Consider the following 23,010-nt stretch of genomic DNA (forward strand, 5'->3'; position numbering starts at 1 on the left):
ATCTAACTTATAGTTTACAACTGCAAGTAACTTGAATGAATCAAAGAGAAGATAGTTATTGTAGCGTAGAAAGAATAGGCGAACCGATCAAGACAAGCTACTAATAATCGGGCGACCAGGCGGAGAGACATAATGTGGCTAGCTGTGTGGATATGGATGCGTGAAGCCCAGAGAAGAAAAAACGCCACGCGCAAGTAACTTATTAACCAACAACCATTAATTGTTAAACGCAAGCGAACAGACGATGAACGCAATGATAGAAATTAACCGGAGATGCGAGGTTGCATTGAAAATGGTATCGAAAGAATTAAATTAAAGACTAATTATGATACATCCTTCTATTATTTGTTCGATTCGTATCATCCTTTTTTTCTTTTTATCAACATGTCATATTTTCAAGTTTGTTTCTCTTTTATTTAAAGACTGCTCTTATCCAAAACCCAAAGCCGCTATCACATAAATGAACAAGCGGCCGTTTATTGTTTCAACAGCTGATAGCACATGACATACAGCAAACAAAAAGGCATATACGATGAAGTAGACTGGTTACTAGAATCCTCTTTCTCTATAGATACTTGAGACAAACTAACTCAAGCCGTATGCATGGGCTCCATAGCAACCGGAAGTGGGTAGCATGGAGCCGCTTGCTATTACTGTTTGTTAAACTATCTCTTTTCTGTAATATAGTCGCTTATGTTTTGTCTAATCACTCACCCCCATTTACCACATCCCAACTCGGCCGAATGCCGTTCGGTGTTGGAATTGATAACACCCCCTTTGAAGGAGAATGAAATGAAATCGAGAATTAGTCCAAATCAGTTGATTGCAGCAGACAGGCTTTGACAAGGCAAGCTGGGGACAGAAAGAGGATGTTTCCCTTTCTCCTTTTTTTGTAATACTTAAGTTAATGCAAAAAGATCAAATATAATCGTTTTTATTAATAATGGTTCTTTGTTTTCCTTTTTCTTTTGTTCACCTTTTGTTAATGAAATGTTCGCTAGAGCACAAGGCCGGGAGCTGAATTGCAAACAAAATCGAGGCACATTCAATTTGAATACTATCATTGCACACCGATCGTTGGCAGCTGGAACTTTTCGGCATTAATAGAGGTTTAACAGAGCCAATTACTACACAAAACGATGACACATCCTTGTTAGCAAAGATTAAGAGCTTTCTCTCTCTCTCTCTCGTGATGATTGCTTCGATTGTTGGAGGTTCGATTCACCTGGAACTTCTTCCTGTTGTAGCAACAATTTTGTTCTTTAATCCGGCAAAGCCTACCCTTCTCTCTATTGTAGCGCATTCTAGACAATTACATATTTTAATAAAACAGTGGAATCTAAGAAAGCGTAACTCGTAGTAGTCCAATCGAAGCCCCGGAGAGGAGTCAACTGAGAGCATGAGTTGCGATGCGGAGCGGTAGTGCTATGCTAGAATGTATTCTTCTTGTGTCGTTAACGCAAAACAATTCCCTTCCATTTTGGGTGGAGTTAATGTGGTTCGAGGGGGGAATTTACATGTAATTGTTTTAAGGATAGCATGAGAACGTGAGAAAGTGAATAAGAGTAATGTTAAGTGATGTTTCGAAACTAAACAAAGTTTAGCGCTGGAGAAAAAGGATCAAACGTGGGGGTAGCATCACAGTTGTGTTTGGCCGAGGGATTCTTTTTGGTTTGCTGTTTACAGAAAAGGACCGTTGAAAAGGGTGGAAAGGTAGTTTATGATTTCGCGCTCTGATTTTAGTAAGAGATCCTACGCTGTGGATTTGAACGAAATGCGTAAAAGAATGAACAAAGACGTTAATGAACGGTACGGGAACATCTTGGAGATTCTTGGATGCCTGTGAATGTACGATAATTAAATCAATAAATAACATATTTCAATAAGTTGCGAATGATTACTGGAGTGCAGAATATCACAAAGAAACGTGGTTTGAAAACGGTTAAATCAAACATTTGAAAACACCCGCCCATTCCAAACGTCAAATGGCGGCTGTGACGTCATCGCCATTTGTTGTTCCTCTGCGTGTGTGAGATCATTTCTGGGGTTTGGCCTTTCTGTTCCCGATTTTACCACTAAATTCTCGATCCCAAAGGATGGCTGACCCGAAGTTCCAGTATCTGCCGTACATCGTAGGTGTTTGTGGCCACCGCAAACGGGGTGTGATAAAGGATTCGAGCTTTCTCTTCTCCTGCAGGCCCATGACCAACCAGATGTTTATGAGACGGCCGACGTGAACGAGGCGGATAACACGTCGGATTACGATGAAGAGGAACCGGTGAACGATGCGATCGAGCGGCTGCACCTCTCCACCAAGGACTCGATCGGCAAGTTCAAGGGCAAGTACCTCGTCGGCGACGTGGACTTTTCCGACCCCATCGGGCGCAAGAATCGTCTCGGGTACGATGCCCGCAGCCTGGACTACGAGCTGGCCGGGGAGGGTGAACGGGAGACCCCGTTGCAACGTTGCCATCGGCTGAAGTGCGAGATGAACGAGCTGATGGAGGAGATCGAAGCATCCCGGGCCGATACACGGCGAACGGCGGAGGAGAAAGCGTCCTACGAGACGGTGTTCGGAGTCGTCAGCACCGCCAAGAAGGTGCTCGAAAGCTTGAAGCTCGAACAGGTGATTGGTGATGAGGTCGTATCGGGAGGTGGTGAAGCGGAGGCCAAGAAGCTGATTGCGCAAATCGAGGAATACAAAAAGTCCGGTGTGGTCTCGAGCAGTGATCCGAAACTGGTGGCCAATGAGCTGAAGCAAAGCGCACGGATCGCACAGCTCGAGCACCGCTTGCATCAGCTGGAGGTAGCGGTCGGTACGAAGCCGGAACGCATTAGTCGCTTGGCCGGAACGACGGGCACGGAGAATCTGATCGAGGCCGTGCAGAACATTTCGGCCAAGGCAGCACTACTGCAACCCTCCCAGCTGGACACGGTCGAAACACGGTTGAACAATTTGCTGCAGCAGATGAACAGCATCCAGGAGAAATCGAACGCCGCTGGGCAGGATCCTAACCGAGAGCAGAAGGTTCGTGTCGATGGCGGTGTGGTAGTTTGTCGAACTCGATTAAGCAACTGTAGTTTCCTCTTTTCAGATACTGGAACTTTACGAAATTGCAAAAAGCACCGAACCGATCGTACAGATCCTTCCCGATATGCTTCATCGCATGCAAACACTCGAGTCCCTGCACAAATACGGTGAGTCTCCGTTCCAGTAACCCGCCTGGTTGTTTCGCTCATTCTAACCGCTTTTCCTGTACTTTTCTATAGCAACCAACTTCAGCAAGCTGTTCGCCGAGCTAGAAACCACTCAAGCGTCCATCTTGAACGGTGTAGCGGGTAATAAGGCCCTGTTAACGGGCGTGCAGGAAGCGTTCGCGCAAAATCTCGAGAATGTGAACAAAGAAGTAAAGAAGCTGGAAGACCGCATGAGCAAACTGCAGCAAACGATTAAGTAGATGCTGATGATAGGGATTCTCAGTTTTAAATTCCACCCTTTTTCGTTGTTCTAATCCCCTAAAAACGTGATGCTACATCCGGTTCCTTGGATAGAGCAAATTGAGAGGATAAATTATATTTAATTTAATCACGCAATCTATAAAATACCCGTCAATGCAGCAACTAATGATTAACAAGTAAGATATTCGAAAATATAAATGCTTACTAAAATGAGAGCGATTCGCTGCTGTTCCATTACAATGGATGTATTTTTCTCTTCCAATGTTAAAGCTAAGCCACTACCTTCCAGCCGTATCCTGCCACAATGTCTTTTTAAGCCTCATTTAGCACCAACACAAACAACGTACACTTTACTATTGGTGTCTGTTTTTATTCACGGTTGAGCACGTGGTTTTGTAAAGTTTGGCAAAAACTGGTTAAAAGAAAAATTAGAAATTAAATTTTAAAGAAACCCCATAACAGAGCAACACTTTACACAACGAACCACCATTCCCGCGTCATCACCTGCACCATACTAAAGTAAAAGCGAAGGAGCCGCGAGGGTGCCAACTGCTTACTACGATTACTGGTTGAACTTGACGGCAATGTTGTTGGCCCGCTTTTTCATACACTCCAGTATGTCCTGGGCCAACTCTTCCACCGTCGTGTACCGGCACTTCTGGAAGTTGTAGATATCGCCGAGGAAAGCGATCGTTTCCTCCTTGAAGTATTTGCACACCTCCTTGAGCGTTTCGTTGGGGCCGAAGAATCCCCACACCATTAGCGGCGATAGCTGCTCGGTGATGCAGTAAAAGTGCGACATGAAGCCGTTCGGGAACTTTAGTAATCGCTTTTTGGCCTTCAGCACCGACCAGACGGCCGTCGTCAGGGCGCTCTCTTTGAAGCTATTCGACAGAAAGCGATTATTGATGACCGCCAGCACACTGCCCGGTGGGGAATCAAGATCGCGGAAGGCGTCCAGTATGATAAAGTCAAGCACCACATCGTAGAAGGTCATCGCCTTGACTTTGCGCGACTCCAGCTCCAGCTCGATGTCATTCCAGCTGGCCGGATTCTGCAGAAACTCGAGCATCGTCTCGTACGCGACGAGGAAATCCTTCGGATCCTTGTCACCTAGGCACAGCAGATCGGTTAGAATCTGTCGTCCCGTATCGGCTACCCAACGTCCATTTTTGGGATCCTTTTCGGGAGGGGGTAAATGAACAGGTGAGTTTAGAACAGCTTAGTATTGATCTGAATCACGCAACTTACCTTAAACAGCAACTGAAACGCTAACCGTATACAGTGCAGCTTCGCCAGGTACTCGATGTCGGAAGCACAACCAACCATATCGGTTCGTAGCTCCCGGCACGGAATCTGCTGATCGTCGTTTATCGCGATCGCATTCGCGTACAGTGGGTACCGCTCGAGATCGGTCGAGTCCATATAATCCTCAAACTCCCTTAAGTCGGCCACTTGCTCCAGGGCGGAGGCGAAACTTTCGGCCGAATCAAAGTTAGGATCCGATCCGGAACGGTGTCCGTTCGTGAGTCCATTTTCGGTGATCGCTTTCTTGTGTCCCTCGTCACGGTACAGCACTGATCGCTCGTCTAGGAACAGGAGTTCACCCTGCTCCTGCAGCGTGTAGGCAGCTTCTAGTAGACTTTGCAGCTCGCGGCAGAACTCTTCCTGGTCGGGCAGAAACCGTCCCGGTAGTCCGTCCATTTCGTCGCGCCCCGCTAACGCATCCTCCCAGTAGCTTACAGCGTTTTCGAGTGCTTCCATACCCATGACACCGAGTTGCTGCGGTGAAAGTGGTGAGGAATTGCCGATGATCGAACCTGGGGCTGCTGCCATTGCCACCGAACCAGTGCCACCACCGGCAGCTGCCAGTGATCCGGACGCAAGCGACATTCGATCCGAGACGGCATGGACGGATCCGCTAGGGCTGTACGATCGGGCCGAGACGCGCGATCCTGCAACGGACACGATATCGTTCGGGCTCCGTACGCTGTTTCTGGTGCGTCGATTGCATGGTTTGCGAATTCGTCGTTGCGGTGGTAACGCAGTTCTTCGCCTCCCTAGATATGCTGCTAGTGCACCGAGCAGTGCTACTCCGGCCGAAACGGAGAAAATGATAATCTGGAACGATGGAAGAAGGAGAAGGCACCAATGTGAAGCGGATGGCCTGGAACCAGAGCTACGGATACGAACCCTTTGCGAGGTAAATATGTTTGTTGGAAGAATTTTTGAGACACTCATTTTGTCCTTCGAGCTGGCGTTAATGATCTTATCGAGTAAGGTTGGTAAATGTTAACTTTAACAGATAATTTGGTCTTAATTTGATCCCATTTTCCGGGGGTTTGATGAATGGGGTTGGCGGGGGTGTGGGTACACACGAACTTTGGCGTCAGAAACGAACAAAAAGGGAAACACAAAATACACGGCGCTGGCCACTTTCTCCGCAGCACACACACGCGTTCCGGCGCAATTTCGAGCGATTTCTCCTTCTGCTGTGGGTATCACAGGACGGATATCCGGCAGGACATTCGATTTCTTTATTCGCGCGCACTTTCGATCGCTCTTCTTCTTCCTGCGAAGAAGAGGTCCAAGCTAAAACCGTGCACTCCCAACAAGTTCGCGGTGGTTCAGATTTTCCGGAGTGCGTAACCGCGAGGAATCGAGGCCAAACGCCGTGCGGACCACCAAGGGAGGAGAGGGTGGTTTACGTCACGAGGGGTGGGAGAGGCACGCACTCGATCGATTTTGACAGTTGCTGAACCAAAACAAACGCGAGTTGTTGTTGGATTTCGCGATTTCCGTTTTTCACTAAAAAGCTGAAGATGCTGTTGGAAAACCGAAGAATCAGGTAAATGCTGCAGATCGCAGTTCAACATCGGAGCAGGTAATTCAGTAAAAAGAAGAGACTTGCAATCCTTTTTCACAGTTCCTGCGTTGTTTTTAACAGCCGGCGTTGAGAAGAACAAGAAGAAGAAGAAGCAGAAATAAACATTTCGTGAACAACAAGAGCGTGAAAATCGGGAAGGAGCAGGAGGTCCTGGCGCCGCCATTCGATTGATGCGGTGTGAACGACCGCCGTGAAGAAGGTTTGGCTAAAGGGAAGCCGAGTGGCCACTACAGCATCGACAAAATGGGACGCCCGAAGCGAGGCGCAGCGCAAGCGAGTGCGACCAGCAAATTCGAAGATTTCGTGGTGGACGAATCGTCGGACAGTTTGAGTGGTGGCCGAAGATCGACATCCGTGACGCCGGTACAGGAATTTCTGGCCATCACAAGCCGTGGCCGTGGGCGTCGCGGCCGAGGAGCTAGGCGAGGAGGCCGCGGGAGAGGAGGCGTTGCTCGCGCGGTACGCATGGAATCACCGGTGGTGACGACACCGACACCGCCGGTAGCAGATACGGATGAGGAGGCCTCACAGGAGTCCTCAATGTCGGTGGCGTATGACCAGCAGCAGGTAGAGCTCATCGAGGTGCTGGAAGAGGAAATCATCGAGTGCAGCGAGGACGTTCTGATTGAAAGTGATGGCGGCATTACGGAGGAATCGCAGGAGGCGCCGGAAGAGCAGCAGATGATGATGGTGGAAAGTGTGGTGGAGTGCGGCGAGGACGAGAGCGTCCTATTGGGCGATAACGATGCCGCAGGCGACGGTGCTACGAGAAAATCAAAACGGCAGGTAAAGGTGACGAACAAATTTCGTGATTTTGTTGTCGATGCACCACTGCCGATGAGTCAGGTAACGTACCTTGATTACGGCACTAACCCGTGGCCGGATTCGCTGTCGAGAGACACTGCGGCAGACCTAGATTCATCATCATTCTTCTTCGCACAACAGCCCATGCGTACGTACGCGAGTAGCAAATCACCCAAGGTAGCAGCAGGAACAGCGTCCCCCGCCATGGCACCAGTTGCAGGACCATCCACGAGCAGTTCCCCGGCCCCATCATCATCAGGCACCGGCAACAAACCAGGACGACCAAGCGCGGCAGCGATTGCCCTGCGTGAGCTGAACGCCATCAAGGAGGCGGCAACGGCAATGCCTAGCAACAGTGCCACTTCACCCGGTGCAGGCAGAGGACGCAAAAAGAGAGCGACAATCAACGCGTTCTTGGATATCACGGATGTCGATCCAGCGGATGAAACGATTCAGCTTCCTCATCCAGAGGAAAGAAACAATTCGCTGATAACGCTCAAGATCGATGGGACGGTGTTCGGGGATGACGATAGTTTGCATTGCATCGCGGCCAGCCCCAGCCCGGGTCAGCAGGAATCGTGCGAATCGGCCACAGTGACGCAAACGAAAAGACCTTCATCGAGCAGAGGTCGTAAGCCAAGAGGTGGTGGTACGGGCATTGGCAAAGCTGCGGAACGACCCGCCGGCTCAACGTTCATACGAAGATCGTACAAACCGGTGGGCGGCGCGGGTGCAAGTGTAGAAGAGAATCCGGAAGAGGAAGTAATCAAAGTAACGGCAAGGAAACAAACGCCTTCATCGTTGGCCGGCGATAGTGCAACGGATACTGGAGAAGATTCGGACATTATTATGCTGCAGGCGGATGAGATTATCAATGATATGGATTTGAGTGACGAGGATTGGCAGGAAGGCCCGGTGAGATCGAGTGGTCGAGGAAGGGGTCGTGGTGGCAGAGGATCACGTGGTGGACGCGGTGGTCGTGGACGAGGCAGAGGACGCGGGCGCGGTCGTGGTAGCAGGTCACGGGGTGCGCGTTCTCGCGGATCTGGAAGATTATTGCCGGATATCGCTGATGTGCTATCAACAAGCAGTAGTCCAGATAGTGAGGAAGCTATTTGTGAGGTTCAAACGGATACCTCTGGTCTGGTGGAAGAAACGATCGCCGTCGCGGCTGCGGACGGTCAAGGCACCTCAACGGAGGTAGTACAAGAAGAGATCGTACAGGAAACAGTAGAAGAGCAGCATTCGCTGGAAGTATCGATTGAACCGCCGGCCGTAGGCGTGACTGCGGATGCCGATAGTAAAACACTTTTGATACAGGATGATTCAACAACGATTGCCGAACAACATCCGTCAGGTACGGAAGCTAAAGTAGACGTACAAAGCACCGATCCGGCTGCTACAACAGTTCCAATCGAAGTGTCCACTCTCATCGACAACGCTGCACAGCCTGCCATTCAAACGACCGTCGGAACTATTGTTGAAGAACCAAAACCAGCTGAGCCAGCGATGGAGAAAGTGGAATCGCAACCAATTGCTAAACTTTCAGGACCGAACGAAGGACCAGAGCCGATAGCAGCAACCGAGAGGTTGGACGAGAAGTCGCGAAAGGAAGAAGGACCCGCCAAGGTTAAACTGTCGACACCGAAAAAGGAACGCCACGAAAAGATCAGAGAGCCTCCAGCGAAGAAGCAGCATAAGGATAAATCATCAAAGGAACTTTCATCTTCCAAAGATCGCTCGCGACCGGAGAAATCATCTCGTGATGAAAGTGACGCTCGGCAGCGGAAGAAGGATAAGAAACGGGCCGAAGAGGAAGGACGAAAGCGAACCGACTCGAAAGATCGCAATCTCGAGAAGATCCGTGCCAGTAAAGATGAAAAGGATCAACGAAGTAGCGATCCGAAGCATAGCACCAGCATCAGCGCTACGAGCGATCGCTCATTGGAACCTACGGTGGAACCTGAAGGAAGCAAAAAGAAGGCGGAAACTGGTGATAAAGTGATTGTGGCACCGACCGAGGTACCATCGAATCGAAAGCGATCACTGATCACCCCGATCCGAGCGGATAAACCGAAGAAATCGTTCGACACCGAACTGCAGGCCCTAGAGATGCAACCGATTTCACGTAAATCCTCGAGTGACGATCCACGGCGTCGTGATGTGCGCGATCGAGACGATTCCTCATCTTCATCTTCCTCACAAAAACTCGAACAGCACAAGCAACAGCACCATCACCACCACCATCATCACCACAGTTCGAAACACAAGAGCAGCAAATCGGAATCATCGAGCTCATCGGCGCCACGCAAATCCGATCCTGGACAACGGACAAAGGAGGAACGTCGTGCCAAGGAAGAGGAAGAGAAACGTCGGGGAGAGGGCAGTTCATCGAAGGTGACGCCGAAGAAGAGCATTGTACCAAGCTTCTTATCGGAAGCTGCTACTCGTGATCGTTCGATTATGAAAAAGTCCAAATCGAAAGATCGCAAGGAAACAGAAAAATCCTCAAAAACCAGCGCCACCGAAACCGTACCAGCGACGATAGCAGCGCCGCTACCGCCCGAACCGGTGTCACCATCTGTGGTTCCTGTGACGACGGAATGTCCAGAGAATAAGAAACTCGTTGTCGAACCTTCACCTATCGTAGAAACCCTTCCCGATGAAAAGCCATCCATCGCAGTAGTAGATCCAATTCCAGATCCCATCAAACCCTCTCCAGAAGCGGCTCCGAAGATTGTCACAAAAGCATCACTTAAGATGTACAAAATGGAGCCGGATGAGGTCAAGCTGATGCACGTACGTACGGATCCCGTCGAGGTGCCACCACCATCGACCGTACCGCCTGTACCGGAGGTCGAAGTTAAAGCAGAACCTCCAGTAGATCCTCCTCCGCCTCTCGATACACCCATCGAAGCGGCCACGATCGAGGAAAGTGAGAAACCGGAAGTTAAACCTCTATCCGAGCCACAATCCACTGCGCTAAAGACCGAGGAAGAGGAAGGAATGTTTAGCGAAGCGGAAACGGTACGATCAGAGTATAGCATTGGGTTTTCCGATGGCGAAGGGACGATGGCGAGCAGTGGCGGTCTACCATCGGAGGATGATTCCGGTGTACGCAGTGGTGTAAGTACACCGAGCTGTGACATGCTTTGGGACGATGAAGCACCACCACCGGAACCACCCGAACCACTGGCGGCTGTTCCAGAACTACCGAGCAGCATCGGTACCACCGGCACCGCCACCACCACCGCTACCGATGATCCTCACTCACAGCGTGTGGATATGGTGCGCTTGATCGAGAGCTACACGGATGATGGAGTGATCCGTCGCTCGACACGTATCAAATCGATCAGCTCCCAGAAGCAGCGGACCAGTGGCCATGGGTTGGTGCGAGATAAGGATCGTTTGCTGAAGAAGAGCACGGTAAGCATTCTCAAGAAGGGATGTCTCTCACGACGACATGTTGATTGATATTTCGGCTATTCTTTCACAGGATGGAGCCGGAACGCATGGAACAGGAAGTGCTCCTGATCCATCATTACAGCATAGTGGTGCTGGTGCTTCAGCCAGTGGTCCGAATTGGCCAGTGATTGCGAACGAGGGTGAAAGCGCCAACAATGAGCTCTCGGAGGAGTATCTGCGCGATATGGAGGAAAAGCTGAGCCGCTTCGAGACGATCCGGGAGAATATCTACTACAGCGATCGTATCGTAAGCCGTGAAGCGAAGAAGATGACCTGCGATTGCTTCCTAACGCACGAGGACATTGAACGGGGCGAGATGGGTTGTGGTGAAGATTGTCTCAATCGCTTGCTGATGATCGAGTGTGGTTCCCGGTGTACCGTGGGGGAACGTTGCACCAATCGTCGGTTTCAGCGGCAAGAATACGCCCACTGCCAAGTGTTTCGTACGGAGAAGAAAGGCTTCGGGATTCAGGCGAGTGCACCGATCGCTCCCGGTGAGTTCATCATGGAGTACGTCGGGGAGGTGCTGAATGGTTCGCAGTTCGATCAGCGAGCCGAGGCGTACTCGCGGGACAAGAACAAGCATTACTACTTCATGGCCCTGCGCAGTGACGGTATCATCGATGCTACGACGAAGGGTAACATTTCGCGCTTCATTAATCACTCCTGCGATCCGAATGCCGAGACACAAAAGTGGACCGTAAACGGGGAGCTAAGGATTGGATTTTTCAGCACGAAGTACATCCTGCCGGGCGAGGAGATTACGTTCGATTACCAGTTCCAGCGGTACGGTCGTAAAGCACAGAAGTGCTTCTGTGAGGCGGAAAACTGTCGTGGTTGGATCGGTGCCAAGCCGACGCAGGAAGGAGATACGGATGAGGAGGAAGGAGAAGAAGATGAAGATGATGAGGAAGGTGAAGAAGAGGAAGAGGAGGACAGTGATGAGGAGCAGAAGGATCGAGCACGTGGAGCCGCTGCCACCGGTGGAGAACTGCCAGCAGCGGGAAAAGCATCGAAAGCGAGCGCCAAGGAACAGGATGATGAGAAACGTACCACGGAATCGTCGACGGCCACTCCGGCAGTTCCAACCACACCGAAACCGAAGAAAACTCGCAAACGCCGTACGGCCGTTCGGCAGAAGCGCCGGCTGTTACATGAACTACACGAGGATGCCGATCTGGAGGAAGAGATTAACATTCTGCTCAAGACGGGCCTAAAGAACCAGGCGCACACGCTGAAGCTATCGCGATTAATGGTGCGAGCGAAGGACATTAAGTCACGGAGTCGACTGCTGACATTGCTCCAGAGTGGTGAGCTGGCGTGCCGTCGACTGTTCCTGGATTACCACGGATTGCGGCTACTGTACGGCTGGATCTGTGAGTCGACGGAAGCGATCGAGGATTTAAAGTTCCGCATTCAAATCCTGGACACGCTCGATAGATTACCGATTCCAAACAAAACGATGCTAAAGGATAGCAAGATTCTTCACACGATTGAGAAGTGGTCACGTCCGGAGAAGGGCAAAGCAAGTGCTCTACCTCCACCACCGCCGCCACCACCAGCACCAGTACCAGCGCCTGTACTAGCGCCAGTGCCTGCACCGGTACCAGCGGTTACCGTTGAGACCGCAAGTGGCACGGCAGGAGAATCTGCCGATAAGGAGCTATCGAGGACAAGCTCACCGAGTGATAGCAATGGTGCAGGCAGTGACAGCAGCAACACGAGCCAGCAGGGAACCGATGCTAAGCAACAGCAGCAGCAGCAGCAATCTCTCAAAAAGGATGTTCTTGGGAGTGTGGATGTGTTGAAGAATATGCCGGAACTGTTGAAGCTGGCCGATCTTGGCAAGCTAAAGGAAATCATCAGCACTTGCGACAAGGAGGTGGAGAACAAGGAAAAGGCAGCTGCGGCCGCAGCAGCAGCAGCAGCAGCAGCGGCGACTACAGCTGCAGCAGCTGAAGCCGCTAGTGGTTTGCTATCTGATATAATAATCCCCGAGCCGGAAGATGAAAACGCTCCCGAGGAGCGACGTCTCGGTACGCAGATACGGATTCTTTCCTGCAAGCTGCTCATCAGCTGGACCAACCTGAAGGAGGTGTTCCGCATTCCGAAGAAGGAGCGTATCGAGCAGATGAAGGAACACGAGCGTGAGGCGGATCAGGGGCTCGGACTGGGTGATCACGATGATCATGACAAGTATTCGCATCGTTATCGTGATAGCAGCCGATGGGATCGTTCGAGAGAACCGAAGCGACGCCGATCCCTGGACGATCGGGCGGATGGAGCGCCTCCATACGGTAGCGGTGCTACACCGGGGAGTAAGCTGAAGCGGCCACCTTTTCCGGTACCCTATGGCAGCAGCAGTACCAGTGGTAGTAGCGGCGGTGGTCTGGGACTATATCCTCCATTGAAGCAGGATAATCTTTCGAAGCAGGAACGTCGGCAGCTGTTCGAGATGAAGGTTGCGCACGAGGAAGCGGAAAGGCGGAAGAAGGAAATGTGGTTAATGCACGAGAACGCTTGCTACCGGTTCGGACTTAATCCGCATCTGACCGCACCGATGGATATACCGGTGCGCATGAATCCGGCCACCGGCGAGTATTTCTCTGAGGATGATCGTCTTCTGCCGACACCGCCCAGTCATGCGTACTTCAAGATCCAACCACCGCCCATGTCGACGAACCCGGAGGATTACGAGCTGCCACCGATCAAGCTGCCGGCTTATTGGCGCTTTGCGATTGATGATCGTGGTCGGTTGTACTACTATCACGTGAAGGATCGCGTACCCCAGTGGGAACCACCGAAGAAAACGGGTCAGGGAGCGGCCGGGGATGCCCCGTTCGCTGATGAGGACATTTCTATGAGTTCCGACTCCAGTACCACCGATACGTGCGATTCGAGTGAGGAGGAATTGACGCAGCAACTGGAGCAGTTGCTAAAGAAGAAGCGTAAACAACAATCGAGTTTTAATCTAGGTGAGTTTTTTTTGCCATAAATCCGCAGACTGTCCCTGAAATCCCTGCCCTTTGTCTCTCCCCCCTTGCAGACGATGTGCTAGCCAAACCGGATGATATGAATGATAGTATGTCGAAGCCGGTTCCGAAGCAAGAATCCGGTGACGGTTCACCACAAATGTTGACGCTCGAAGAAATCTTTGGAGAATCGGCCACTGCAGCAGCTAGCGCCACGGAAGAGCAGACCACACCGGCCTCACAGCAGCTACCGATGAGGCGAAGGCGGAAACATAGCTTGAAGTTGGTTCAAGCGCGCATTATCAGCGTAAGTTACACTCTCGGTAGAATCAAGTACCACGAACGATGACTGTATTGCGTGTCCTTTCTCTCTTTCTCTCCTTACAGCCTCGCACTGAAGAGGACAAGCAGTACGGACAGATGGAAATGAAACGGTACAAAGAGACGAAGGAGAAACTGCGTAAACGAAAGGAGGAAGCGAAACGGTTACGTGCCCGCACCATGTTCGATAAAACGCTCGCTGATAGCCCATTCAGTGGACCACTGGACAAATCGAACATCGCAACGATCGCAGCCGATGGTAACGTGATCGTTGCTGGTGGTGCTGGGGCTAGTGCTGGAGCAGTTGTCAGCGGTAGCGGCGTTGGTGCGGCAGCAGCCATCAACGTTGGCGGTGTTGGCGATAGCTCTCTGATCGATGACGATCTCGTCGTGTCGCACAAGATCGTCGAAGATAAGTGTATCGTCGATGAGCTGGACATTTTGACGAAAAAGAAGAAGATCTCTCCGTACGAAGAATGGAAGAAAGTGCAGCAGCGATTGGGTAAGAAGCGAAAGCAAACCGAAGAGGCTAACAATGAGTCAGCAGCGGGGGCCGGATCTTCTGGTGAAGCAACCGCAGCAGGCGCTGGCTCCAAGTTGCCGAAGCGCAAAAAGTCCAACAAGGGAGAGCTGAACAGTGAGGAGGCGCGCAAGATCAAGGAAAAGTTCCGCGTCGAAATAGCGGGCGTAATTGTGCAGCACCTGAGTGGCTATCGGAAGGAGAACTGTCCGATTGGGCGCATCACGAACACGGAAGATTTTAAACATCTTGCACGAAAGGTACGTAGGAACGTAGGATGGCGTTTGATTCGGCGTGATAATGATTATTACCGTTTGCTCTCTCTGTCTCTCTGTCTCTGCGTTTCTAGTTAACACACTTTGTGATGCTGAAGGAGCTGAAGCACTGCGATAACACGGTGCACGTGCTGGAAGTGACGGAATCGGTGAAAACGAAAGCGCGGGAGTTCATCAAGAAGTACATGGCCAAGTATGGTGCGGTGTATGTGCGCGGAGAAAACGAGCTCGACTATGCCAACGTGACACTCTGAGAGGAACCCGGGGGAAAGCATCCAGAGCTGCTGCCACCGCCGGTCACCACGACCGTACAGCAAACGCTCTGAATGTGTTTCCCATAGCAACGCCAGTGACACAGTATGCTTGGACAAAGTCTGCTACTCTGCCTCTGCGTACTCGTTGGCAGTAGTGTACGCTGCAATCGTATTATTTCGACTACTTTTTAAAATTGAATTTAACATTAAGACAATTGCGTGCATGTATAATTTCTTGCACTTGTAAGGACTGAGTTCGCGGTTTAGCGCGAAACATTTTTTCTCTCCAACTGTGTGTAAATTATGTAGTAACTCAACTGATACTGATACGACCGTAATAAAATGTACCTTTGTACTACTGGTGTCTTTTGATCTGCCGACCCGGTACATGGTTACTCAGATGTTTGCGACTGTTCTAGTGATTTGTCCATCACGCGTCTAGCTTCCAAACGAACGCCGTTTACTGCATTAAATTAACTTCACTGTTTCATTAAAATGGTGGCTTATTTTCGTTTACAGGTCTAGTAAATTACTTCGTGTAACTCGTCTAGCTGATATTAATCTTTTTGAATCTCCCAAAAGGAATATGTCAAGGCGACACGCGCAATTCGGCCCAAATTGTGTGCACAGATGCCTGTACACGTGCCAGTATACAGTGTTCTGCACACTGAGCTTTGGTGGCAGCGCATACGCTACCAAAACGGTAACGGGATGTACGGAATGAAGCTGGCTCAGCTAATCGATCACTAGATGACCGGCTCGCCAGCGTGTGTGGCTTGATCGGTCAGCGTGCTCCGGGTTGCGGAAACCGCCGATTCAAACTTCCGCTAATGTTCAGCTCCGGTGCACATTTTGATCCGCCGCGCTGTCATTTGCTGGCAGCCCGGCGCGATTCGCTGGCATCCCGGCGCAATCCTGTCAACGTCAACGTTCGCTGTCTCTCTCTAGTTCTTTTTCCGGTCAACCGTTGACAGCGAGGTGAACGCATTTTCACTGCGTGAGTAAATTCGGCGTTAATTTTACTGAAAAGCGGCGATAAATCGAGCGAAAATGGTGTTCCGATGGCGTCGGATGATGCTGGCCACGACGAGCAAGCGAGTGGAAGCGAACGTTTGGTTGCTTTGGTTGAAATTTACGCGTAAAACACTGCGTGGTTTGCGGCTAACCTGATCCTCCTCTTCCCGGTTCGTGGATGTGTGCTTGCGCTCGTGATGCCCCGTGGTCGTTTGTTGGGGGGGTATCTGGCGTGTGGCGGAATGAGTGGAAACCTGTGCCGGCGGAACACCATTTCACTCGATTCGATCTGTGCTAACGCAGGAGCTCCCTCTAGAAAAGTGCCTGATGGCTAATCGTGGACTGCTTTGTTGTTTTCTTATTGTTTGCAGGCCAAGATGGGTAAGATTATGAAGTCAGGGAAGGTGGTACTCGTCCTCGGAGGACGGTACGCCGGTCGCAAGGCCATCATCATGAAGACGTTCGACGACGGAACCTCCGACAAGCAGTTCGGCCAGGCGCTGGTTGCAGGCATTGATCGCTACCCGCGTCGAGTGTCGCGACGAATGACCAAGGAGCGCATCCATAAGCGCTGCAAGATAAAGCCATTCATCAAGGTAAGGCAGGCATTATTTAAGTGGCATCCGTGATGGATTCGATCTCATTTGTTTATTTCTCCCTCCTCGCAGATGCTGAACTACAACCATCTGATGCCAACGCGTTACAGCGTGCCAGATGTGAGCATCGACAGCAAGTATGCCGCCGCCGATCTGAAGGATCCAGTCAAACGGAAGAAGGTCCGCTACCAGATCCGTGTCAAGTTCGAGGAGAGACACAAGACCGGCAAGAACAAGTGGTTCTTCCAGAAGCTCCGTTTCTAATTTTCCCCTGTAAGGCGTGCGGCTAAAGTAAGAGACGAGATTTTCGTTCGATTCGGTGTGATGATTGCCGGGGTTTGCTGGCGTGTTTGGTGTTTGTCTGCCGGTGGGTGTAGAGGATGGGTGAGCCGTACGTGTGTCGTGTGGAGTTTTCAATCCAACGAACATACTTCCCAAAGGACAAGCAGCCAGCAACGCCTGCGAACGGAGAACATCCTAACATCCTCAGTTCTCGATCGGTTTGGCACGAGTGGAATATCAATAAATTCGTGTTAATGAAAAACTGAATCCCCGTGACCTGGAGCACCCAGTGCCCTTTGGCATTTTATCCGAAGCATCGTGTCTACTTTTCTGTTCACATACGCTTTGGATCGATTTTTTCACCAATGTCTGTCGGAGCCTTAACATTTTCATTCAATTTTTATCCCATAACTGCTTTTGTTTGGAAGGTTTCGTGGCAGCTAAACATGCAAAGGAAATTCAAAATCAAGTAGGCACGCTAATCTGTTGTCCTTAATCTATATTGTTCTGTGATGAAGATGATTGGTTGGATTATACAACCTCTTTTCGTATGAATACGGAAACAGGGTCTCGACATTTCCTGATTCAATTTATTGATGCAGCTTCGTGACGATTAGAATATTGATGACAAAAAATTGACGAGTCTATGCGTGTCTTCCGTCTGTCAATAACAAAATCCAATATGGCGGCGAGAAAAGTGCTATGACTTTATCTGTATCGTGGAACTCGCGGGCTCGTATTTTTTTGTGTGGTTTTGCGAAAACATTCTGGCTGCTTTTCATTTCGTGCGTTTTGCTTCGACTGGGAGTGAAATCTACGATTTTCACGTGTGATAATCCAAAGTGCGTTTCGATAAGGTGTGTGCGCTTCTCGCAAAAGCAGAGCTGGTGCCTGAACGGCGTATTCCGTCGTTTGCTGAACAGCTGTGCGAGAGGAAAAGGTAAACAAAATGGGGGAACGCAATCATAAAGGAGTCCGAGAATCCTCGCATCCTGCGAGAACGAGTGTGGATCGATATTGTGCAGTTTTTTGTTCGATTTTACAACGCCAGCCCGTGTTATGAATGAACCTCACGGGCCGCAGCCAACAGCACCATCAGGAGGCATCAGGTTCCGAAGAAAAATAATTTAAAAATAGATCCGAGTTGAAAGCAAAAGGGAAGGGGAGAAAGTGAATGGCGCGGCACAGAACAATCCACCCGCACATCCCGCACAAGCGTGAAACAATTCGTTGACCTGTGCGAATTCTAGTTCCCAGCGACAAACATAATCGCCTGATCGTATGATCTGGCTGCTATCTTGCGACTCGCAAACTGCCGCTCGTGGACAGATAAGAACGCTCTGAGGTCTCCCCGTTGAATTGCGGAAACCGGTTAAAATGCGAGTGGCTTTTGAAAAAGAAAACTGGTTCAAGCGCTCCCCGATGACCGCTTTATTGAACCATTTTACGACGACATCAAATTCATGCTGCCAACTTTCCATGTCCCATCTCAAGCTACCGTAACCTTGGCAACGGCGATGCGCACATCTGCCTGGCGAATGCACAAAGCTGCATGACTCACGATTGCATTTTGCGATCGATCCAGGCAACCATCGTCCCAGTTCTCAAGTAGCAAGTGCCTCTGTGGTAAATTACGGATTCAAGTGTAAATGTGAGCCAAGTGGAGGCATTTAACGTAGCATTTTTATAAAGCGCAGGAGTTCCGTGTACTAGTGGTAAGCATCCGCGTTGCTAGACAATTTTCATTCCATACTCGTGAAAGCCCGGCAATTCTATTTGAGTCCCCTCTGCCGCGATGCCGTCATGCGGACGCTGTTTGGTGTGTAAATAGTCGATCCCACCCAGCCACCATCCGCACGCACAGTACCGCCTACACAGAAGCTTGAATGTCTCCACGGCGACCAGATGGGGCCGCTGCTGCATCGGGATGACATCACGACGGTCGCCGGTGTTGGTGTTCACAGTAGAGCATGGAATACTACTGCGAGCGCCACCCCGATTGTTTGAATGTGAACGCCGGATTGATCTGCTTGCTTGCTTGCTTGGTTACACAATCACCTCCCCGAGTAGAGCGTGATATTGTGCGGCCAGTTTTGGAACCCCGTGGCACTACTACCACACAGCTGATCTGCTGGTGCCCCGGGACTGGTTGTGAGGTGTTTGAATTTACCACCCAGCGCGGAAAGTGTGCTAGTGTGTTCCCGAATTAGGAGACAACAGCGAAGGGCCAAGCCAAACGCAGCAAGCGCCGTTGCCTTCGAATGGGTAGTCCATTTCCTCTCTTGGCCAACTGCGATGGTAGGGTATAGCCCCTATGCGCTGGTTTTGTTCGCTAGTTAGGTCGAGGTCGTTCGGTTTCCACCGTTGCACGTGTGCGTGCCGTCGTGCCATCCTGCCCCACCACGTTTTATGCTGCGCGATGCTTCTACGGTTGGCGTCGTCACTAATGCAACGCATAAACAGTCATGCTGGGTCATTTGGTTTATTTGCTTTAGTGCCCTAGTACTTTCCGCTGGGTGCTCTGTTGATTTTGAATGTTCGCTTTACGTCGTTGGTTGCTGTATTATTAGTCGCGGGGTTTGCTTGGTCGGACTTCTTCAACTCGCATTCCTAGGTGACATCATGTGCTCGACGGTGGAAGTGGACAGCGTATTTATCCACTTTGTCGATTATTTCTTCTTCGCTGATCCCGTGTCGTGGAGTGGACGGTGACATCACTGGAAGCACGGGGAAGAGATGCAAAGAAGAATTTCTCCATTCCTCTCACGTTCTGCCTTGATAGAACGAATTTAACGAAGCCAAGACAACATTATCCCTCCATTCTCCGGTGTCAGTAATCGTGTCAGCGTGAAATGTAATCTATTTCCATCGAAGTGAACTTAGACATAATTCTCGCATATGCAAATTCTTGAAATTCCTCTTTATGTGTTTTTTGGTGACAAAGTTGTCTGGTTGACTCGGTGATATATTCGTACGTTGTATTTGGTGAACATCATCTCTATGGCGGTACCTCACCATACTTGAAACAGACGCTGGATCGTAAAAAGTATATTTAGGAGTGTGTCTGTCGCTTCGCAGGTTCCAAAGGTACGAGGAAGAACTTGAATTAGGCTGAAGTTCTGTTTGTTTGTCTAAAATTAATGATCTTTTGTGTTTGTTTGGTCGGGATCTCCTCCGGGATGCAAAAGGAAATGTGGAAATGCATTGCTGGCCCCTTCGTCCCATCAATCCCAGTACATTGGGTTGCTTGCTTCGATCGTTCGAAACACTCACATCACATATGCTCGTTCTCATTTCAGAACCGCTCCTGAAGTTGTCACAATTCACACTCCAGCGTTCCCTGGCAAGCTGTACAGTCGTGGTTGGGGTGCCCCCAGACGTTGAACTCTAGGAACAACTTCTTGGTTTTCTCATTAGCATTTAGACGACAAGCCCCAACAAGTGTGGTTTGCTGCAGTTTGCAGCCTAAGCAACTAGGAGAATGGGAAATGTGTTAAATAAGCTAAGCGATGCTTCGCAATCATTGCGAGGTCGTAAGCGCAAGCGAGATGAGACGGATGGGGACGAGAGTGGTAACGATAGTGATCTGCTGGATCAATCTCTTCACGGCCCGAAACGGTAACTAGTAAACTATGATGGTACGCCCGGAGCGTTCTGAGATGCTAATGTTTGCTTTCAATTGCAGGAAAAAGTTAACTTCCACCGCCAAGTACATCTATCAGGCGCTGTTCAAGGAGGAGCGCAACTCGGACATAACCGTACATGCGCTCGGTAAACACTGGCATCTGCACAAGGTTTACCTTAGCCAGAGTCCATATTTTGCCAGCATGTTCAATGGATCGTGGCGTGAAGCAGACAAGGACTATGTGCATATTGAAATTATCGATCCGAAGATCACACTGGAATCGTTGTACTCGGTCTTTGGCTCCCTTTATATGGACGAGGTGGTACTGGACCCAAAGGAAATCGTATCCACGTTAGCAACGGCTACACTGTTCCAGCTCGATGGTCTGATCGATCGATGCGCCGAGGTGATGGTAGAGACGACTTGTGCTGATGTAAGTAAGACGATAGGACGACTCACGATCTGGACTAATCTGTCGTAATGCTTTTTTGTAGACGGCTGTGCTTTACTACGAGGCAGCCTGTGAGTACGGGGTGAAACGCGTGAAGCAGTTTACGTTCGGTTGGTTGCTTGTGAATCTACTGAACATTTGCCGGAAGAAGGCCAATACGTTGAGGCTTATCAGCGTAGAGCTGATGGAGCAGCTGATCACGAGTGCTGATTTGTACGTGATGCAAACAGAGTTTTACCTGTACACGTTGCTGCGATACTGGATGACCTTAAAGCTGTTTCCTGCAAACCTCACAACCCCGTCAGCACCAGTCACTGGCGAAACTGAGAATGATCCGATGAGGGAAAAGTACTTCATCGAACGTACCAGTGCGGTACCGTTTCTACGAACACCCGAAGGTGCCCCGTTTGAGCGTGTATTCCGTGCGCTTCGTTTGCGGTACCTGCTAAACCATCATGTCGATATGCGCGTTCTGAGGGAGGACAACATCATTCCGTCCGATTGGCTGCACGAGCCGCTGCTGGAACAGTGGAACAGTATACTGTCGGTCGACATGTCGCTCGAGAAGGAGATCAAGTGTGATGAGCAAACGTTTCTGGAGTCCTGCATGCGCTGTGGTCGCATTTTGCCTGAAAGTGTAACGCAAAAGTGGCGCTGGACGGGCTTTCATTATGGGCTCGACTTGATGCTGTTCTCGGACTCGCGAACATTGCGCATCAAACGGCACCACCGGACGGAGCATGAGCGTCTGTTGAGTCTGCAGGTGAAGCGTCAGTTTATGATACGCATTTCACTGGCCTCGCTGAATGAGCTCGGACAGATCAAGCATGAACAGAAAACCGCGATCCAGACGATTTCGCTCGAGAAAAACGAAGAAACGATACTCGCTGTGTACGATCGTGCCCTCACCTTTCCGATGCTTATCTGCGTGAATATGATGCTTGTGTCACCGCCAGAGAAGAGAGAACGCCGTAAGCTTCCACAGCTGGTGGACGATGAAGTGGCTGAGTGCTTAGGTCAGGATGAGGCTCGTGCACGATCAGAACGATCTAGCGGCTGTTCTAACGCTCCTCACACACCCGCAGCAGATGCCACGAGATCAAGCAATACGATCCCAGAACGCAGCTTGGAGCTAGTCGAAGTGCCGGTCCCCAGTGGTAGTGTGTTGCGTGAACGGGTGGCATGGGTAAATGATTCCTGATTGGAGGTATTCTACGAAGCAAGGGCCCGAATATTACGGGTCGAGTGAAGCTGATCGGAAGGGCGTAAGTGTACTTATAGCAGCGAGTCTTTCTTTTCTACCTTCAGCAAAGCACAATAAACGGAGAATCGGATGGTGCCATTATTCTAAAAATCTTTTTTAAAAGATTTTTTCAAGTTTTTCCAGTTACTAATGATAGATTTAACGCAAAAAGATAGTTTATATATATATTTACAAATGCGATAGCTAGAGTAATATCATGAAGTCAGTTGAACATTAAATGATTTTGAATTCAACATTCATTACAATCACGGCGACAGTTCTCGAAAAGGGTGCGATACTCTAGCGTGTGTTGTAGCAAGTCTATTAAAAAGTTGAATGTGATCAGCGCAGAGATCTTAGTGCCACGAAGCCACTCAAGGTCTTTTATAGCAGGGACTTGATTCTCGATGGCGACAGTTGAGCATAATAATAGGCAGGCAAGTGGTATTGTCGCACAAAAAGGAAGGACATGTTGACGCCATTGAATAAGAAAGTAATAGCACCACCTTGTACCAACATTTAAGTTATACTCTTCCACAATAATGCGAAAGTCTAATAACTGTTCAACATTACCACTAAACTTAGAAGTTCGAAACCAGTTATTAAGCCTTTAAATGTGAAATGAGGGGAACATAAAATAATAGAATACTTTACAGTTTGAAAGTAAGAAAAAGGGCCCCGTGTTTTGCTTGCACTCTATATTATCAAGAATATTGAGCATAATCATAAGACGCTAACGGATAAGGCTAAATCGGTGTTTACTCGCAGTGTGCAGTGTTATGGTTCGACTATGATAACCTAATAAACAGAATATCAATCTGTTTTTTGGCAGAATTTTTATA

The 23,010-nt window shown here is 49.8% G+C and overlaps 6 protein-coding genes across 32 annotated transcripts in view; 5 read left to right on the plus strand and 1 right to left on the minus strand.

The window, feature by feature from the left end:
* LOC125957119 (patronin) overlaps positions 1-1,866 on the plus strand; it is a 46,433-nt gene extending 44,567 nt beyond the window's left edge. For 21 of the 22 annotated variants that reach the window (XM_049689566.1, XM_049689567.1, XM_049689575.1 and 18 more), the window contains one exon: positions 1-1,866. This exon is cut by the window's left edge and continues 1,113 nt beyond it. The gene's annotated coding sequence lies outside the window, so the exon portion shown is untranslated. The other variant, XM_049689569.1, reaches the window with a different exon arrangement.
* Positions 1,867-2,014: 148 nt separating this feature from the next.
* LOC125957151 (dynactin subunit 2) lies at positions 2,015-3,689 on the plus strand. The gene is made up of 4 exons (XM_049689639.1): positions 2,015-2,132; positions 2,198-3,028; positions 3,096-3,198; positions 3,271-3,689. The coding sequence occupies exons 1-4, from the start codon at positions 2,097-2,099 to the stop codon at positions 3,456-3,458; spliced, it is 1,158 nt and encodes a 385-aa protein (XP_049545596.1). The 5' UTR covers positions 2,015-2,096; the 3' UTR covers positions 3,459-3,689.
* Positions 3,690-3,808: 119 nt separating this feature from the next.
* Positions 3,809-6,133, minus strand: LOC125957142 (mitoguardin). The gene is made up of 3 exons (XM_049689627.1): positions 5,653-6,133; positions 4,711-5,580; positions 3,809-4,639 (listed from the first exon to the last, which is right to left on the minus strand). Exons 1-3 carry the CDS (start codon positions 5,698-5,700, stop codon positions 4,022-4,024), a joined length of 1,536 nt encoding a protein of 511 aa, XP_049545584.1. The 5' UTR covers positions 5,701-6,133; the 3' UTR covers positions 3,809-4,021.
* Positions 6,134-6,179: 46 nt separating this feature from the next.
* Positions 6,180-15,370, plus strand: LOC125957118 (probable histone-lysine N-methyltransferase CG1716). Of its 2 annotated transcripts, XM_049689565.1 has the most exons (7): positions 6,183-6,343; positions 6,407-7,192; positions 7,292-10,576; positions 10,647-13,590; positions 13,662-13,894; positions 13,975-14,688; positions 14,778-15,370. In XM_049689565.1, exons 2-7 carry the CDS (start codon positions 6,590-6,592, stop codon positions 14,955-14,957), a joined length of 7,959 nt encoding a protein of 2,652 aa, XP_049545522.1. In that variant the 5' UTR covers positions 6,183-6,343; positions 6,407-6,589; the 3' UTR covers positions 14,958-15,370. The 2 variants fall into 2 exon arrangements, with proteins under 2 accessions (XP_049545521.1, XP_049545522.1); XM_049689564.1 differs by having other exon boundaries at positions 6,180-6,343; positions 6,407-10,576.
* Positions 15,371-15,880: 510 nt separating this feature from the next.
* Positions 15,881-17,116, plus strand: LOC125957175 (60S ribosomal protein L27). The gene is made up of 3 exons (XM_049689667.1): positions 15,881-15,954; positions 16,343-16,567; positions 16,640-17,116. The coding sequence occupies exons 2-3, from the start codon at positions 16,349-16,351 to the stop codon at positions 16,829-16,831; spliced, it is 411 nt and encodes a 136-aa protein (XP_049545624.1). The 5' UTR covers positions 15,881-15,954; positions 16,343-16,348; the 3' UTR covers positions 16,832-17,116.
* A 485-nt stretch (positions 17,117-17,601) lies between these two features.
* Positions 17,602-23,010, plus strand: LOC125957135 (protein germ cell-less). 5 transcript variants are annotated; one of them, XM_049689620.1, is made up of 5 exons: positions 18,468-18,564; positions 19,794-19,936; positions 20,149-20,467; positions 20,535-20,907; positions 20,969-23,010. In XM_049689620.1, the coding sequence occupies exons 3-5, from the start codon at positions 20,331-20,333 to the stop codon at positions 22,124-22,126; spliced, it is 1,668 nt and encodes a 555-aa protein (XP_049545577.1). In that variant the 5' UTR covers positions 18,468-18,564; positions 19,794-19,936; positions 20,149-20,330; the 3' UTR covers positions 22,127-23,010. The 5 variants fall into 5 exon arrangements, with proteins under 5 accessions (XP_049545573.1, XP_049545577.1, XP_049545576.1 ...); XM_049689616.1 differs by lacking the exons at positions 18,468-18,564; positions 19,794-19,936 and adding an exon at positions 17,602-17,789; XM_049689619.1 differs by lacking the exon at positions 19,794-19,936 and having other exon boundaries at positions 18,485-18,564.

The sequence above is a fragment of the Anopheles darlingi genome, chromosome 3 (assembly GCF_943734745.1).
Source record: "Anopheles darlingi chromosome 3, idAnoDarlMG_H_01, whole genome shotgun sequence".
NCBI classification, from domain to species: domain Eukaryota; kingdom Metazoa; phylum Arthropoda; class Insecta; order Diptera; family Culicidae; genus Anopheles; species Anopheles darlingi.

What these genes read in the sequence shown, in the direction of transcription:
- LOC125957151 (XM_049689639.1), top strand. Translation starts at nt 2,097, where the DNA reads ATGGCTGACCCGAAGTTCCAGTATCTGCCGTACATC. An exon ending in TCCAGTATCTGCCGTACATC is followed by an intron (nt 2,133 to 2,197) that starts GTAGGTGTTTGT and finishes CTTCTCCTGCAG; the next exon opens with GCCCATGACCAACCAGATGT. An exon ending in ATCCTAACCGAGAGCAGAAG is followed by an intron (nt 3,029 to 3,095) that starts GTTCGTGTCGAT and finishes TCCTCTTTTCAG; the next exon opens with ATACTGGAACTTTACGAAAT.
- LOC125957142 (XM_049689627.1), bottom strand. Translation starts at nt 5,700, where the DNA reads ATGAGTGTCTCAAAAATTCTTCCAACAAACATATTTACCTCGCAAAGG. An exon ending in ACATATTTACCTCGCAAAGG is followed by an intron (nt 5,581 to 5,652) that starts GTTCGTATCCGT and finishes CCATCGTTCCAG; the next exon opens with ATTATCATTTTCTCCGTTTC. An exon ending in CGTTTCAGTTGCTGTTTAAG is followed by an intron (nt 4,640 to 4,710) that starts GTAAGTTGCGTG and finishes CCTCCCGAAAAG; the next exon opens with GATCCCAAAAATGGACGTTG.
- LOC125957118 (XM_049689564.1), top strand. Translation starts at nt 6,590, where the DNA reads ATGGGACGCCCGAAGCGAGGCGCAGCGCAAGCGAGTGCGACCAGCAAA. An exon ending in GTTTGCTGAAGAAGAGCACG is followed by an intron (nt 10,577 to 10,646) that starts GTAAGCATTCTC and finishes ATTCTTTCACAG; the next exon opens with GATGGAGCCGGAACGCATGG. An exon ending in TTCAAGCGCGCATTATCAGC is followed by an intron (nt 13,895 to 13,974) that starts GTAAGTTACACT and finishes CTCTCCTTACAG; the next exon opens with CCTCGCACTGAAGAGGACAA.
- LOC125957175 (XM_049689667.1), top strand. Translation starts at nt 16,349, where the DNA reads ATGGGTAAGATTATGAAGTCAGGGAAGGTGGTACTCGTCCTCGGAGGA. An exon ending in AGATAAAGCCATTCATCAAG is followed by an intron (nt 16,568 to 16,639) that starts GTAAGGCAGGCA and finishes CCCTCCTCGCAG; the next exon opens with ATGCTGAACTACAACCATCT.
- LOC125957135 (XM_049689616.1), top strand. Translation starts at nt 20,331, where the DNA reads ATGGGAAATGTGTTAAATAAGCTAAGCGATGCTTCGCAATCATTGCGA. An exon ending in TCTCTTCACGGCCCGAAACG is followed by an intron (nt 20,468 to 20,534) that starts GTAACTAGTAAA and finishes TTTCAATTGCAG; the next exon opens with GAAAAAGTTAACTTCCACCG. An exon ending in TAGAGACGACTTGTGCTGAT is followed by an intron (nt 20,908 to 20,968) that starts GTAAGTAAGACG and finishes GCTTTTTTGTAG; the next exon opens with ACGGCTGTGCTTTACTACGA.